This window comes from Phacochoerus africanus, chromosome 14 (genome assembly GCF_016906955.1).
Source record: "Phacochoerus africanus isolate WHEZ1 chromosome 14, ROS_Pafr_v1, whole genome shotgun sequence".
In the NCBI taxonomy this organism is placed as follows: Eukaryota; Metazoa; Chordata; class Mammalia; order Artiodactyla; family Suidae; genus Phacochoerus; species Phacochoerus africanus.
The window spans coordinates 5073595-5090343 of NC_062557.1; the positions used below are offsets into that span (position 1 = coordinate 5073595).

Genomic DNA, 16749 nt, shown 5'->3' on the forward strand with positions numbered 1-16749 from the left:
TTTCAAATCTCCCCAGTGATTCTCATAGCAGACAAAGTTGGGAACCACTGACTTAGCATAAAAGGAGCATCTGAAGCCTGTTTTCCAAGCGGGGGGGCAACTCACAGAAATTCTGTAACTGCCACAAAAAGACTTCAAGGGCGTCGTGAAGCGTCATGGTCCCAGAGATTATTTCACGTCTGGAAATGAGTCAGGCATAGTACAAATATGACACATACTATTACAGTGGCTCCCCACATCCTCCCAGGCAGCAGCGTGGGAATATGGGAAGAGTGACAAAGCTGGCTGCCACCCAGGCTCCCAGCAAAGGGGGAGTTGAGGCGGGGGGGGGGGGGGAAGGTCTGCCGTTATTACAGTCACTCCCGCTAGATGGTGTCACAGCAGATGCTCCCGTGAATTAAAAAACTCAATTAAATCTCCTTTCCCTGTTGAACGGCAATACGAATTTGAAAATGCTCTTTTAAAATATCTAATGGGTATTGAATTACCCGGGGATTCTGTTTTCCCGGAAAGGAAAGATGACGTTAGCGTCCCATCACGAGGACCCATGTCCCAGTGGCTGGCCTCAGGCGGCGCCGCTCCCTCCCCCTGGCTGCACTGTGCCTTCGTGAAATCGGTCAGATGTCCACCTGGCCGTGTTTGTTTCCATGGTGGTTGTTTTGGAATCGTGGCTTCGGATTTACAGAAGAGTGGAAACGAGTGGCAGGAAGAAGAAATGGGCACATGGGGAAAGAAGGCGGCTGGCGTGCTGTCCCGCCAAGGGTTGGGAACTGGGGCTGCACTTGAGCTAGAACTTGGCCTTGAATGGTGTTTGTCTTGTATCTTTCCACCAGCTCGGAAATCTCACTCGTGCAAATCCTTGCTGGACAGTCACTGGGAAAGACAATTAATTTTTCATCCAAGCAAGGAGCACATGTTTCTAAAAAGTACTTGACTCCCAAGGGAAGTGTTCCAATTATGTTTCAGGGTAATAATAAATCGCCCTCAGATGTAGTGGCTTCTGTGAAGCAATAATTTATCGGGTCCATGGTGGGTTGACTGGGCTGGGCTGGGTGGTTCTCAGCGGGGGACTGGAAGGGTTATGGTGTCAGTGGGCTGAGCATGAGATGGGTCCCTCCCGTGGGACCGTTGAGGAGGCTGTCAGCCAGAGCACCTGTGTGGCCCCTCCATGGGGACATGGTGGCTGGGTTCCCAGAGGGAATGTCCCATGGCAGTCAGTCCAAGACACCCGGACGGAAGTCATGTGGCTTCTCATGCCCTCGCCTCAGAAGTCCCAGAGCATCACTTGTGGCACATTTTACTGCTCAAGCAAGTCCCTGAGGCCAGCCAGGGTTGCCGGAAAGGGAACCAGGTCCCCTTCCCGTGCGTGGGGGCAGAGGGTTGATGGAGGCTGTCTTGGGGGACTCGGTTACCCATGTCAGAAAGTGAAAATTGGGACAGCTTGAGGGAACTGCTTCAGTCTTCGGGAAACTAGTTTGTAGGTAAGAACAGATGCCTTCAAATGTGTTTTCAGGACGCCCGGTGCCTTGCTGATCAGCATCCCAGCTTCTCTGGGCTCCAGGCTTCAACTGAAACCGGCTACCGTCATGACAGGGTTTATCCATAAGCCCTCCCTCTCCAGTAGAAGCTGCCCATTTTCCACGTCCCTCGTATACACGTGCTAACATTCATCAAGCTCTTTCTCTGCGCCAGACATGGTGCCAAGCAACGCACACACACAGCCAGCTTCACCAAGGAGACTTGTCTTGCGGGGGTGCCCATTAAGGAAAGGTTGCTTCGGAGTTCCTCTCGTGGTGCAGCCAAAACGAATCCGACTAGGAAGGCAGCCCCACTCGGGCGTTCAAGACTTGTCCACTTAAAAAGTCATAACTCAGAGTTCCCTTAGTGGCTCAGCAGTAACAAACATGACGAGTATCCATGAGGTTGTGGGTTTGATCCCCGGCCCCACTCCGTGGGTTAAGGATCCAGCGTGGCAGTGAGCTGTGGTGTAGGTGGCAGATGTGGCTCGGATCTGGCGTTGCTGTGGCTGTGGCTGTGGTGTAGGCCGGCAGCTACAGCTCTGATGCGACCCCTAGCCTGGGAACGTTCATACACGGTGGGTGCGGCCCTAAAAAGCAAAATAATGGTAATAAAAATTAAAAAAAAAAAGTCACACTCTTATCCTAGACCCGAGCAGTGAAGCGGACACACAGCAGCTCTCAGATGCTGCCCGCTCCTCTGCCCTTACTGCAGGAGGTTGAGGCAGCAGGGGGGAGAAATGGAAAACAGATGTATTTCCTGGGGTGACCGCCTGGGCAGGGACAAGGCGGTCCTGGGCTCTGGGTCTTTAGTGCTGACCCCGCTCATTCCCTGAAGCGGGGTTTCTCATCCTCAGCACCAGTGACATGTGGGGCAGGATTAGCCTTTGTTGTGCGGGCCCGTTCCAGGCATTGTTTGACAGATTTCCTGGCCTTGGCCCACTCAGTGCCGCAGCACCTCCCTCACGCTGTGCAACCAAAAACGTCCTGCAGGCATTGCCAGTGGCCCCGGGGGCTACCTTGCCCTGGCTGACTTGAAGTTGGTGTGGACAAGTGGGGGGCCCCCAGGCCTGCTGACAGATGAGACACCCTCGCAAGGGGGTCCCTGGATTACCTCTTCTTGCTGACCCTGGGAGGTGGCCTCTTGCCGTAGGGCTCTGAGGAGGTCCCCCAATCCAAACCCCAGAATCTGCAGTTCCAGCCATGCTCTGGATCCCACTCTGGGCTGTGGGGTGGCGAACACCAAGAGGAAAGAGGCCCCCGTCCTCTGCCTCCTGGCTCACCGCCCACCCTGCCAGCTCCTTGGGGCGCTGTCCAAACTTCAGGAGCCCCAGGGCAGACCCACCGGCCCAAGGGCAAGTGGACAGCCAAGTGGGAGACGAGGTGTTTCTTTTAGTGTCCCACACACTTTACAACGACTCCACTGTGTCTCCAACCACCCCCTCGCCCCCACCTGGTTTCAAGAAAAGCCAGTCAAGCCCCCATGAAGAAGGGGCCCTCCCCCGCCTCGCTTTTCCCTCTGGGGCGGGATGCTGTGACGCCAGCTACCCCCCCCCACAGGTTAAGGCCACCGTCCTCACTCAGACACCAGCAACAAGTCTGGGGGTCCCCAGGCCACCTTCACTTTTGACCAGCTGACAGCAAATTCAGGGGTTCCCACGGCCACTTCAGGTTCAACAATTCCTGAATGACTTAGAACTCAGGAAAGCCTTGCACTTGCTATTGCAGTTTAAGGACAGCGAAAGGATTCAGCTCTGAGCCAGGCACGGGGTGACACCTCGGTTGAGGCCTGGGAGGGTCCCCAACTTGAAGCTTCCGGTGTCCTCAGGGACATGTCACCCTCTTGGCACATCTGTGTGTGACAATATGCAGCGCCTTGCCAACCGGGGACCCGCACAGAGTTTTGGTGTCTAGGGTTGGTTTGTTAAATTTTTGTTTGTTTTTATGGATGCATATACCATGCAGAAAGAAGTTCCCGGGACCAGGGACCCAACCTGTGCCACAGCAGTGATGATTTGGGGTCCCTGACACACTGCACCACCAAAGAACTCCTGGTGTCTAGTTTTTATTGGTGTCTCATTATATGGGTGCAATTGATTGAGTCATTGACCACTGATTGAACTCAGTTTCCAGCTCTGCTCCAATTCCCAGAGGCTGAGCTAATATCATGTGGTTTATCCTAAATGACTGGGTAGATTTAGAGGGTCCACCATGAATAACTGACCCTCCAATCACTCAGGAAATTCCAAGGATTTAGAAAGAACTTCGCAGGAGTTCCCATTGTGGCTCAGCAGTAACGAACACCACTAGTATCCATGAGGACGCAGGTTCGATCCCTGGCCCCTCTCAGTGGGTTAGGGATCCAGCATTGCCGTGAGTTGCGGTGTAGGTCACACACACGGCTCGGATCTGGCCTGGCTGTGGCTGTGTAGGCTGGCAGCTACAGCTTTGATTCGACCCCTAGCCTGGGAACCTTCATATGCCATGGGTGCAGCCCTGAAAAGACCAAATGAAAAAGAAAAGAAAAAAAAAAAAAAGGAGGAGCCTCCCAGGAACCATACAAAAGCCAGCCAGATTCTTGATTACACACAGGATTTATGGAGCCAGTGCTGCGTGGCATCTCCCAGCCTATCCTCAGGTTGTAGTTCTCTGAACTCAGATGTGGGTGCGTTTTATTCTTGAGAGTGGGCTCTGGCACTTCTTGGAAAGCAGGAGCGATCCCACGGGCTCCTCCACTGCCTTGTCACACACACCCAGCTCCTTTAGTCCTCTCCCCTCCCACCACGTAGGTAGGTATTACCGTGCTCGCTGTTCCGCAGCTGAAGAACAGATGCAGGCAGAGGGGCTCCCCCAGGGGAATCAGCAGAACAGGACTGAGTCCAGGTCTGACTCCAGAGCTGCCTCCTCACCAAGCCCTGCCTCCAGCCACCCCTTCCATCCCATCCTCACCCCCCTCCCCATTGCAGCCTCCAAACCACCTCCCCTCCTCCTGCAAAGCCCTCAGGGGTCTGAGCCTCTGCCACTGGGCTCACCTCTCTGACTCTTCCCCCTAGGCTCCCATCCCCTCCTCCTCTGGAACGTGTCGTCCAGGGTCACAGTCTTCTTGGCTTCAAGTTCTGAGAACGTGGAGAACCTTGAGATCTGGGAGTTGGACCCCTGCCACAATCTCTCTGCAAACTAGAATGATCTTCATCCTTGCCTGACCCCAGCCCCCATGCTCCAGCGGCGGGCAGGACCACCGCCCCCTTCTAAAACCCACGTGCCAGTCCGTCCTGTTTTTCCCTCCTGCGGCCACACTGTCATTCAGGCTTGCTTTAAAACCTCTGGCCTTGAGCACCGCACCCTGTTCCTCCTCCTGTCCGCTGTTCCGAGGCTGTAGGGAAGGAGAGACGGGGCAGCCTCTAGAGTGGGGACCCTACCCAGCTCCGTGATCCCACGGGGCGGCTGCTCCCTTCCAGCCTCTGCCACCAGGGGCGCTAGAGGGGCCCGCGCCGCTGGAGGAGGAGGGGGGCCGCCGCTTTCTGTCTGCTCCCTGGTCTCCCGAGCATCCCCCTGGCAATGGCGACGTTTGGTTCCAGGCTCCAGTGTCCCTGCGCTCCCAGAACCAGCCCCTGTGCCTCTCAGAAATACCGCAGTGCCCTCTTGCCAGACATCTGAGTCCCAGCTCCATGGGACACCCTCCTCCAGGCTTCTAAGACCCTATAACCCCACCTGTCCCCTGGGCTCCCCGGCAGGGGTGGTTCCCGGGTGTCACCTTTCTGGCCATCCATCCTGTGGTACCCACTTAGGATCCATGAGGACTAAGGTTCAATCCCTGGCCTCGCTCAGTGAGTTAAGGATCTGGCATTGCCATGAGCTGTGATGTAGGTCGCAGTTGCAGGTTGGATGCCAAGTTGCTATGGCTGTGGTGTAGGTGGGTGGCTGCAGCTCCAACTTGATCCCTAGCCTGGGAACCTCCATGTGCCACTGGTTCAGCCCTAAAAGGACGGGGAAAAAAAAAATATATATATATATATAGATACATATATGGTTTGGGAGTTCCCATTGTGGTACAGCGGAAACGAATCCGACTAGGAACCATGAGGTTGTGGGTTCGATCCCTGGCCTTGCTCAGTGGGTTAAGGATCTGGCTTTGCCCTGAGCTGTGGTGTAGGTCGCAGACGCAGCTTGGACCCTGAGCCGCTGTGGCTGTGGCGTAGGCCAGCGGCTCCAGCTCAGATCGGATCCCTAGCCTGGGAACCTCCATATGGTGCAGGTGTGGCCCTGAAAAGACAAAAAAAAAAAAAAGAATATGGTTTGTTTTCCTGGTTGCCTTTGACTAATAAATATGGACAACAGTTCCCGTCCCCCTTTATCAAATAGTTCATACATACCAGGCCCTGTTCCTGTTCTAACTGCTCAACATGTATTAACTCACTTAACTCTGAGAAAACCCTTCTAGGTAACAATTGTTATTACCCCCACTTTACAGGGGAGAAAATGGAGGCCAACGAAGGTGTAATTTCTGGCTTAGGGTCACACGGCTGGTAAGAGTTGCCTTCCAGAGCCAGGCTCCTGAGCCAGCACTCACGTCTACACTTCCTGCAGCCACTCCGAGTATCCCGGTGTGTGGATGGGCTATAGCTATTGTTGGACATTTGTATCATGTGGGGGTTCTCACTGGTCGAGAGCCTGGATCCCCTTGAACTTGACAGATCTGGCTCGCTTGAGCCAGGAACCCTGCAACGTTCTGCATTCTTTGGGCCACAATGTGTGGGAACCAGTCTCCTTCATGTGTACCTCCCACCTTTGCAGCCCCTACTCCCCCTTTTTCCTCCATCCGTGTCTTTATGAGCCTTTCTTGCCAGTGCTGTTATAAACCTGGAGATGAGGCTCCTGTTTGGCAGGAGCTTCTGCAGAACCCGGGAGGGCAGCACTAGAAGGCACTGTGGTCTCACCTTGAACCAGTCTTCAACCAAGTATGGTGATTTGTGATGCCCTGAAATGCTTCCAAAGGCCTCCACCCAGAGTTCCTGAAAAGCCCATGGCAGAGAAGGTTCTGTCCTCCTGAGACTCTGCATCGAGAGTCCACTTCAAATTTTCCAGCGGCTGTCACAGCAGCTGCTCCCCTACCACCGTCCTTGCTGAAGTTGGGGAGGGTCACTCCCGGGGTGCTTGGCTCCGTCTGCCCAGTATCTTGCCCTCGCCCCCAGCATGGTTTCTGGCATCCTATGGAGAGAAGCAGCTTAGAGATCCAAGTCGGTATTATTTTTAGAAAGAAAGATCATTCAGTCTCAGCTTGCTTAGGCCTGTTCAAGGAACGAAACTAGGGGAAAGTCTCCTATTTTTCCAAAGCTCAAGTCAGAGCGATGCAAGGTGGAGATAACGCTTCTGAATTGTTGCCTAGAATGTTCTCCTCTGTTGCAAAGTCCGACCTTGTCTTCCAAAGAATTCATCCCCCAGTGACAAGGCTGAGCAATTCCAAACACACCCCTCTTTGTCTTGTGGGGCCTGTTCTCAAACAGTTCTTCATGCCAAAGCTTTGTCTCCTAGTTTCTAGAACAGATGAGATTATGTTTCCATAATTCGTGCCGAACCTGCAGCCCGGTGAACAACAGGACCATTTTTTTAAAAACTTGAAATCTGAAATCGGGCTGAACATGGAAAATGCCCCTTTGTGCTGAGCAGAGCTGGGTTTGTTTCTGCAGGAAACATCCAGCAGGTCTGGATCCTTAAGGATCAGCCTGTTCTCATAGAGAAACACTGTGGAAAAAAACACAAAACTGAGATAGGTCATGAGACGTCTCATTTCAAACTGCAAAAAAATACTGATTTTTTTTTTTTTTAACAAAAGGAGCAGGGTCACGTCGGACCCTCTATTAGTTTAGTTGGGGTTCCCCAAAGGAGAAACAGAACCAACGTGGTATAGGTCTATCTAGGAAGCCAATGTCGAAGAACTTGAGAATGAGACCCGTTGAAAGACCCCTGCCAGAAATAAGAGACCAACAGCTGTTGGCTGTATCCTTCCCTGGACACATGCAAGCAGAGCCTCACTCCACGCCTGGCGGCAGGGCAGCCTCTAGGCCTGTAGGATTGCTTCTCCCGCATCTATTTTGGAAGCTACCCCGCGCCACACAGGTTATTATACATAGGTCTTCAACTGGGAAAACTTCTAACTATGCAATCCCCGTGTTCATTTTTTCTGAAGCTTCCCATTAAAACTGAGCACGGCTCTGGAGTTCCGGATTCCAGGCTGAGATTACATTCGCCTATAGCCTGAGGACCCTTCAATCTCAGCTTCCTCGCTGCACGCCTGAGCAGGTCTGGGGGAGCAGCTGTTTCTCATAAGAAGGACCCCAAATGGTTATCGCAATTTGTTATGTGGCCCTTCCTCCCTCTCTTATCGTTGGAGAAATAAGGAAGTTTGTAGGAACATAGACAGGGAGCCTTTGCAAAGGTGAGTACTTCCAATCTTCAGGTTTGTGATTTCTCAGAGTTCTTATTGTGCCTCAATGGGTTAAGAATATGACTAGTATCCATGAGGACACAGGTTCAATCCTTGGCCCTCCCTCAGTGGGTTAAGGATCCGGTGTTGCCGTCGGCTGCAGCATAGTTTGCAGATGCACCTTGGATCTGGCGTTGCCATGGCTGTGGTGTAGGCCGACAGCTGCAGCTCCAATTCGACCCCTAGCCTGGAAACTTCCCTATGCCATGGGTGCGGCCCTAAAAAAAGAAAGACAAAGAAAGAGAAGAAAATTGCAATTTCTCAGCAGAGACTCCCCAGAAGGAGATGGGCTGGCCCCACCAGGTCTATCTAGTCCAGAGATGCAAGGACAAACACGGAGTCGGTCCCTGCCTTTTCGCATTAACAGTCCAGTGGGAGATAAACACGTAATCACCCAACAAAGAGGGACCAGTTGGGGGACTGGCTAGAATGCCCTAAGTCCCCAGCTTACAGTCCTTCCTCTGTGACAGAGCAGAGGTAGGTGGCCCAGGGCTGGCAGGGCAGCTCTGTTTCCTGAGGTCAGCCACTGACCCAGGAGATTAAGTTGACCCCGTTGTGCTCAACACATGGCCTCGGTCTCTGGGTCCACAGGGGATGCCCCAGTGGTTGTCACTTCCTGGCAGTGGAAGATCTGGGGCAGGAGACGCCTGGGCGGTGCACACGTCACTCCTGTTCTTATTCCCTTGGCCACATGTGGCCACCTGCCTGCACCGTCTGCAAGGGAGGCTGGGATATGACACTAGCGGCGCCGACTCTAGTACTGAGGAGGAGAGAGCCTGGATGCGGGGTCGTGATTGGTGGTCCCTACAAAATACAAATGGGCAAGTACGACCAGTGGATAAGACAGGAGAACATACCGCGGGGAGAGCCAACTCCAGGGGCCTCTGATCTCCTCAGAGAGGTCGGAGAAGGCTGTCCAGCGCTGAGGATGAATGAGAGTGGACTGGGTGCTGAGACAGGAAGGAGCTTCCCCAGTAGAAGGAACAGCACATGCGAAGGCTCTGGGGCAGCAGGGCACAGGGCCAGTGCAGGATGGAAAGAAACCCATCAGGTCGATGCCAAAGGGGAGAATGTGAGGCATGAGACTGAAAACATAGGTAGGAAGCAGATCACAAGGCAAGGCCTTCCAATTGTGTGAAGGCTTGTCTCTAGTCTAAAAGTGACAGGGAGGAGTTCCCGATGTGGTGCAGCAGAAACGAACCCGATTAGTATCCCTGAGGACACGGGTTGGATCCCTGGCCTCATTCAGTGGGTCAAGGATCTGGCGTTGCCATGAGATGTGGTGTAGGTTGCAGATACAGCTCAGATCCTGAGTTGCTGTGGCTGTGGTGTAGGCCATCAGCTGTGGCTCCAATTCAATCCCTAGCCTGGGTACTTCCATATGTCATGGGTGCAGCCCTAAAAAGCAAAAAAAAAAAAAAAAATTTAAAAATTTGAAAAATGGGAGTTCACATCATGGCTCAGTGGTTAACGAATCCGACTAGGAACCATGGGGTTGTGGGTTCCATCCCTGGCCTTGCTCAGTGGGTTAAGGATCCGGTATTGCTGAGAGCTGTGGTGTAGGTTGCAGACTCAGCTTGGATCCCGTGTTGCTGTGGCTCTGGCGGAGGCCGGTGGCTACAGCTCCGATTGGACCCCTAGCCTGGGAACCTCCATATGCCGCAGGAGTGGCCCTAAAAAGACAAAAAGACACACAGACACAAAAAGATGAAAGTGATGGGGAGTCACTCTCAGATCTGTACGCTGCTTCATGTGGACAGTGGATCACAAAGTGTTGCCCGAACTTGTTGAGTCATAATCATCAGAAGCACAGACTCTGGTCCTCCAGGTAATTCTCATGTCAGGTAGATGAGGGGCAGGCGACTGAGGACAGAACCCAGCAAGGAGACCCCAGCTACCCCAGTGAGAGACCTTCAGCAGTGAAGAAAGTGGGAGGGCTTCCAGAGGTTTCGGAAGGTGGAATACTGGATGGTTAGCTCACTCTAGAACCCTCTTCCTCTGCTCTTTTTTTTTTCTCTATACGGCTGTGTCTGAGGCACATGGACATTCCTGGGCTAGGGATTGAATGGAAGATGCAGCCACAGCCATGGCAACCCCGATCCAAGCCGCATCTGTGACCTATGCCACAGCTTTCAGCAATGCTGGCTCGTTAATCCACTGAGCGAGGCCAGGGATGGAACCCGCACCCTCCCGGACGCTCTGTCCAGTTCTTAACCCACTGAGCCACAGTCGGAATTACTTTTTCCAATGTTTTTCCTTCTGTGGTAGGAAGGCGAACAGTCCCCCAAAGATGTTGATATCCTGACTCCCTTGTCAGTGAAAATCATCAATAAACAATCTGTAACAGGAATAGAAGAGAGTTTTATTGGAGCCAAACCAAGGACTACAGGCTGGAACACAGCCTCCCAGATTACTCTAAGATACACAGTTTTATATCTTCTCAGAACAAAGAACATCCAAAAAGTCAGGGCTACATTCCTTCAAGGTTTAAAACAAACAAAACCCAAAAAACAGAGCAGCACATACACATCGAGTCCATATGGCCTTGGCACCCAGGAAGGGAGTCTCATCCTCAGAGGAGGAGCAGCGCTGGCGTCCCTGGAAGGGAGGCATTTAATCTCTTTCAACATGGGCAGGCTTTCCTTCTGGTCAGTGCGCCCTTCTCTGGAATAGTTAAAGCAGATGTGCAACGTATGTTTGGTAGACCATAAACCAGGCTGTTTTAGCATAAAATTCAAGATAACTCCTGTGTAGAGTTACAGGAAATAGAATAACTTCCATATTTTAATATGGGAACATTTCTTTATTTCTTTTTCTTTTTCTTTTTTTTTTTTTTTTCTTTTTTTTTTCTTTTTTTTTTTTTGTCTTTTTAGGCCCCCACCCATGGCAGATGGAGGTTCCCAGGCTAGGGGTCCAATCGGAGCTACAGCTCCTGGCCTACACCACAGCCATAGCAACACCAGATCTGAGCCGTGTCTGCGACCTACACCACAGCTCAGGGCAACGCTGGATCCTTAACCCACTGAGCGAGGCCAGGGATCGAACCCACAACCTCATGGTTCCTTGTCGGATCCGGTCACTGAGCCACAACGGGAACTCCCCTGGTCAGATTCGTTTCTGCGGAGCCGTGACGGGAACGCCAGTGAACATTTCTTCCATTATCCTGAGCCTGCAGGTTGATTACCTTACACAGTAAAAGCGACGTTACAGGTGAGATGGGTTTAGGTCCTTGGGATGGGGAGACTAACTGGCTTATCCAGTTGAGTGCACTGTAATCGCAAGGCTCTTCATCAGAGGGAGGCGGGGGGAGGGGGACAGACGTTGGTGAAAGTCACGTGAGCCAAAGCAAAGATCTGAGAACTTTGAAGATGCTCTGCAGCTGGTTTTGAAGACGGAGGATGGGGACGCCCCGCCAAGGAGAGAAGTGGCTCCAGAGAGAGGAAAAGGCAGGGAAACGGATTCTCCTCCAGAAACTCTGGAAGGAAATCAGCCCGCCACCACCTTGCTTTTAGGATTTCTGACCTCCGAACTGTAAGATCATAAATTTGTGTTGTTTTAAGCCACCAAGTTTGTTGTAATATGTTACCGCAGCAACAGGAAACAAATATACCTTCTAAAATACTATAAATTGGGAGTTCCCGTCGTGGCGCAGCAGAAACGAATCTGACTAGGAACCACGAGGTTGCGGGTTCGATCCCTGGCCTTGCTCAGTGGGTTAAGGATCCGGTGTTGAAGCGAGCTGTGGTGTAGATTGCAGACGCAGCTCGGATCTGGTGTTGCTGTGGCTCTGGTGTAGGCCAGCGGCTACAGCTCCAATTGGACCCCGAGCCTGGGAACCTCCCTATGCCACAGGTGCGGCCCTAAAAGGAAAAAAGACAAAAAACAAACAAACAAAATAGTATAAATTGAGTAAATTATGGATAAGCAATGAGATCCTGCTGTGTAGCACTGGGAACTATGTCTGGTCACTTATGATGGAGCCTGATAATGTGAGAAAAAGGAAGGTACACATGTACGTGTGACTGGGTCACCTTGCTGTACAGTAGACCATTGACAGAACACTGTAAACCGGATATAATGGAAAAAAATAAAAATCATTATAAAAATAAATAAATTGAGTAAACTTAATATCATGATGTGTATTTTTTTTTTTTTGTCTTTTCAGGGCTGCACCCATGGCATAGGGAGGTTCCCAGGCTGGGGGTCTAATCGGAGCTGTTGCTGCCGGTCTACACCACAGCCATAGCAATGCCAGATCTGAGCTGCGTCTGCGACCTACACCACAGCTCACGGCAATGCCGGATCCTTGACCCGATGACCGAGGCCAGGGATCGAACCCATAACCCTCATGATTCCCAGTCAGATTCGTTTCTGCTGCACCACAACGGGAATTCCATTATGTGTATTTTTAAAACCCCTCTCTATGGTAGGAATTTTTTTTTTGGCCACAGCCATGGCATGCCAAAGTGAAGTGAAGTTCCAGGGCCAGGGTTTGAGCCTGCACCACAGCAGGGACAACGCCAGATCCTTAACCTGAGGAGCCACCAAGGCCTTTCTTGTTGTTGTTGTGGTTTTCTCTAAAGTATTCCAAACACTTCACATGGGGCTGGCCAACAGTGGGTGCTCAGTCAACGTTAGCATGTGATGGAGAAAGTGAGGGAAAGAGGAAGGGATTCTCCAGGGGTTTACAGATTGGGAACCTCAAGGTTATGCTCACCCATAGAGAGAAGAGAGAAGGAGGGCAGCTGGGGAGAATTGACGAAATGCAGATGGGTTTGGTTTGGGCTGTATTAAGGTTGGAGGGGTTCTGGGGGATACATATAGGACGAATGTGAAGGGAAAAGGTTTCCCTACATTTTATATTATTTTATTTTAGGCTGCACCCACCCACCGCATATGGAGGGTCCCAGGCCAGGGGTCAAATTGGACATGTAGCTGCTGGCCTACACCGCAGCCCCAGCAACGCAGGATCCAAGCCTCGTCTACAGCCGACACCATGGCTCATGGCAACGCTGAATCTTTAAGCCACTGAGCAAGGCCAGAGATGGAACCTGCGTCCTCATGGATGCTCGTCAGATTCTTTTCTGCTGAGCCACGACCGGAACTCCTCCTTACATTTTAGAAGGTAACATAGCCTATGGCTGGACCCATAGGCTGAACCTGTGTACAGTTAAATAATTTGGCCTAGGCTATTTACCCGATAATCCATGGGTACGTCCCTTCCTACTCTAGGAGAGAGGATTTGGGAGGGTCAGTCATTCTGGAGAGCCAGCTGGAATGTGCGTCAAGCTGCTACAGGCTAGGGCAGTTCAATTTCCAAATCTTAAATCTTCAGGCTTGTGAAGCTTCAGGACACAGGAATCACAGACAATTGCTCCCTCAGGCCCAATGTCACAACAGGCAGAGTCCTCAGAAGATGATACTGTCAGTGTGAGAAGCTAGAGAGCAGCCCCCTCGCCCTAATCCTGCAATAGCAGATGGCCGCTGACTCAGACGCTTCCTGCCCTTCACTTGCATCTTGGATCTTATAAGTATTGATTGCATACCTCTGGAACCCCTAACACCGACCTGGGCACTGGGAAATACGAAGTACCAAGTGATATTGTGTGATCTTGCCCTAGAGGACTTATATTCTAGTTGGGAAGACAGATGTTCACAAAGCTAAATAAAAATAGAAGCAACGATCCACAGTACCCTGCATGGTACCGTTCGGCAGGTGAAAGCGGCTTACTGTGGCTGCGGTATCTAAAAAGATTTAATGAACAGATGTTACACGAGTGGGTCTTCGAGGGACGCAAGCACGTGGAAGCGGAGGAAGCAAGGCTCTCCTGATGGAGAGCTAAGCAAAGACTGGCAGAAGTGCCTTGAGTCATTCAGGGAGTCTTGCCTTATCTGCAGATGCAAGGCTGGGGTCTGTTCGGGCAACAAAGATCACGTCCAGAAGTATAACACCTTTTGGGCATTTTAGTATCGCAGGTAACCGGCGTGAATCACCCCGCCCTCCAACTTTCAAATCAATTCCAGCCGAGCGCATGCGCCTCGCAGGGCCCTAGCGCTGAATTACCATAGAGGCGTAGGGCTAGATCGTCTGCGACGGCGAAGGCCGACATTTTGGGTCCTGGCAGAAAAGTTGAAAAGGCTGGCACCACCACCAAATCAGGCTGCACTGCCCAAGAACGTGAGAGCAGAAGAGCTCTTATGGAGCGACAAAAGCTAGCGGCGGGAAGCTCTGCGATGCTTCTCTCGGAAAAACAAGCTTTTAGAAAGTTGCCCACCGCCCTGCCCTCATCTAAGATGGCGACTGTGCGGCGCTCTAGCCGCGCCTTTCAGATGCCCGGAGGGGGCGGTGCCCGGGCCACAGGTTTGGAGGAGGTTGCGGCGCAGGTCTCAACAAGCTCCGGGGGAGCCAGAACCCCGGTGGCCTTTGGGACGAGGCGGGTAGGGGTCTCGGGCCTCTCCGCTCCTGTGCCGGTCCCCAGCCGGGCCTCGCGGCCGCCTCCTCGCAACCGCTCCCCCGTGCAGTCCCGCGCGGGCCCGCTGTAACTGCGCGCCGGGCCGGACGATGCCCAAGAAGCTGCTGCTGCTGCCCCCGCTCTCCGTGTCCTCCGCTTTCCGCGCCCCGCGAGCCTGCCCTGCCTCCCGCCCGGCCATGAACGCCGCCCGCACCGGCTACCGAGTCTTCTCGGCCAACTCCACGGCCGCCTGCACCGAGCTGGCCAAGCGCATCACCGAGTAAGAGGCCCGGACCGCGGGTGTCCCGAGGGGCCCCTCCCTCTTGCTCCTCTTCGCCCTTATGTACCCCTGACCCGAGCGAGGGCTAATTTGGCCCCGTCACCCTGTCCCTGGGGGAGGGAGTCGCAGAATCCTGCCGTTGCAGGGCTGGACAAACCCTCGGAGGTAACAGAAAGTACCCCCACCCTCCAATTCTGTAGCTGAAAAGCGTTCGGAAGACTCTTACTGGTTTCTCCCCACCCCCGGGTCCTTGGACCGCTCGCCTTCCTTCCCCCCGACCCCTGCCACCTCCCCTTCCCAGGCGGGGGTCAGGATCCTGTAGCCGCCTGAGTGAGCGCCTGCCAAAGAGGGGCTCTGGGTTTGGCTCCCTTTCCCGCGGTTGGAATTGACCTCTGAATCCGGCCATCGCCCCTCCCAAGTCTCCCCCAGGAGACGGAGGCCCGCTTGCAGTTAGTTGCAACACTGGGGACAGGACGGTTGCAGTTGGTGGCGGCAGGAGGGCCTTGCAGGTTGAAGGCCCTGGAGGGGCAGAGTGGGCGGCAGAAGCAGAGCCGCAGGGGAGGGCAGAGCTGGCAACCCTAGGGAAGCACACTTGTCCGAGATGGTGATGCAGGTGACAGGTCTAGGCGTCTTTTGTAAGTCAGTTTCAGATGCCCTCAGTCTAAAGTCTTTGCCTCTCCCTGTCTTTTTAACCTGAGGAAGCCTACAGCCTTCAGTGGCCTTTGGCATCTGTCCGCCCTCCCCGTCTTGCCTTGGGCAAGAGATTTGATTTTCCTGAAGTTCATTGGTAAAATAAGGATGATTTCATCTGCGGAGCCTAGAACATTGTGAGCAGGAACAAAATCATGTAGATCTAGCATCCAGCAGAGCCGAGGCTCCTAGTGGACCTCTGAGTGAAACATGCTTACTAAATGGCCTCTTTTCCACTTGGCTCCTGAGAAGAATTCCAGAGCACTAATGTCCAGGAAGGGTCGTAGGCATCCTCTGCAAATAAACTCGTTAAAAATAAGCTTGTCTTTTAACTTTTAAAGTCATTTTCACATTTTAAACAACTTACATTAGCGTTCTGTGAATTTTGCAGAGTTGATGAATAATTGCGTGAATGTATTTAAAAATTCTAGATGGCAGTGGAGAAGAAAGGTGAAACTTGAGTCATGTTTTCTCTGTAAGGCCTCTGTTCTTTTCAGAGTTTTAAGTGAGATTAGAAGGGGGTAAAACAAACAAACAATCCTTTTTGCAATCTACTACCTCGTTTCTATTTCTAACCCCTGATTATTTGTCTTTCTTTGTGAGGCCAACTGAAAATACTAATTTTAAATATAAAGCTTGTGTTTGTTTTGGGTCAGATTTATCACAGTGACCTTGCTGGGAGGGAGCAGAGGGAGGAGGGCACATTTGAAAAGCCTGGTTTTTCACAGTTCCTGTTGTGGCTCAGAGGAAACAAATCCAATTAAGAACCATGAGGTTGCAGGTTCGATCCCTGGACTCTCTCAGTGGGTTAAGGATCCCGTGTTGCCGTGAGCTGTGGTATAGGTGGAAGATGTGGCTTGGATCCCACGATGCTGTGGCTGTGGTGGTGGCGTAGGCCGGCAGCTGCAGCTCCCATTCAACCCCTAGCCTGGGAACGTTCATATGTCGTGGGTGCGGCCCTAAAAACACACACACACACACACAAAAAGTCTGGTTTTTCTATTTTGTCTTTTCTTTCTCTCTTTTTAAGGGCCACACCCACAGCACATGGTGGTTCCCAGGCTACGGGTTGAATCCGAGCTGTGTCGTTGCTACACCCCAGCTCAGCAACACCAGGTCCGAGCCATGTCTGCGACCTACACCACAGCTCACGGCAACGCCGGGTCCTTAACCCACAGAGCGGGGCCAGGGATCAAACCCACAACCTCATGGGATTGAACCTGCAACCTCGTGGTTCCTAGTTGGATTCATTTCCGATGCGCCATGACGGGAACTCCAGTTTTAACCACTTTTAAGTGTGCAATTCACTGGCATTAAGGACATTCG

General features: G+C 52.4%; 1 protein-coding gene across 1 annotated transcript in view; it reads left to right on the forward strand.

Annotated features, from left to right (window-relative positions):
• Positions 1-14342: 14342 nt before the first annotated feature.
• PRPSAP1 (phosphoribosyl pyrophosphate synthetase associated protein 1) overlaps positions 14343-16749 on the forward strand; it is a 30407-nt gene continuing 28000 nt past the window's right edge. Inside the window, exon 1 of the mRNA XM_047757239.1 lies at positions 14343-14733. Within this exon, the coding sequence (XP_047613195.1) occupies positions 14564-14733 (170 nt within the window). The 5' untranslated portion in view covers positions 14343-14563. The remainder of the gene's footprint in view (positions 14734-16749) is intronic.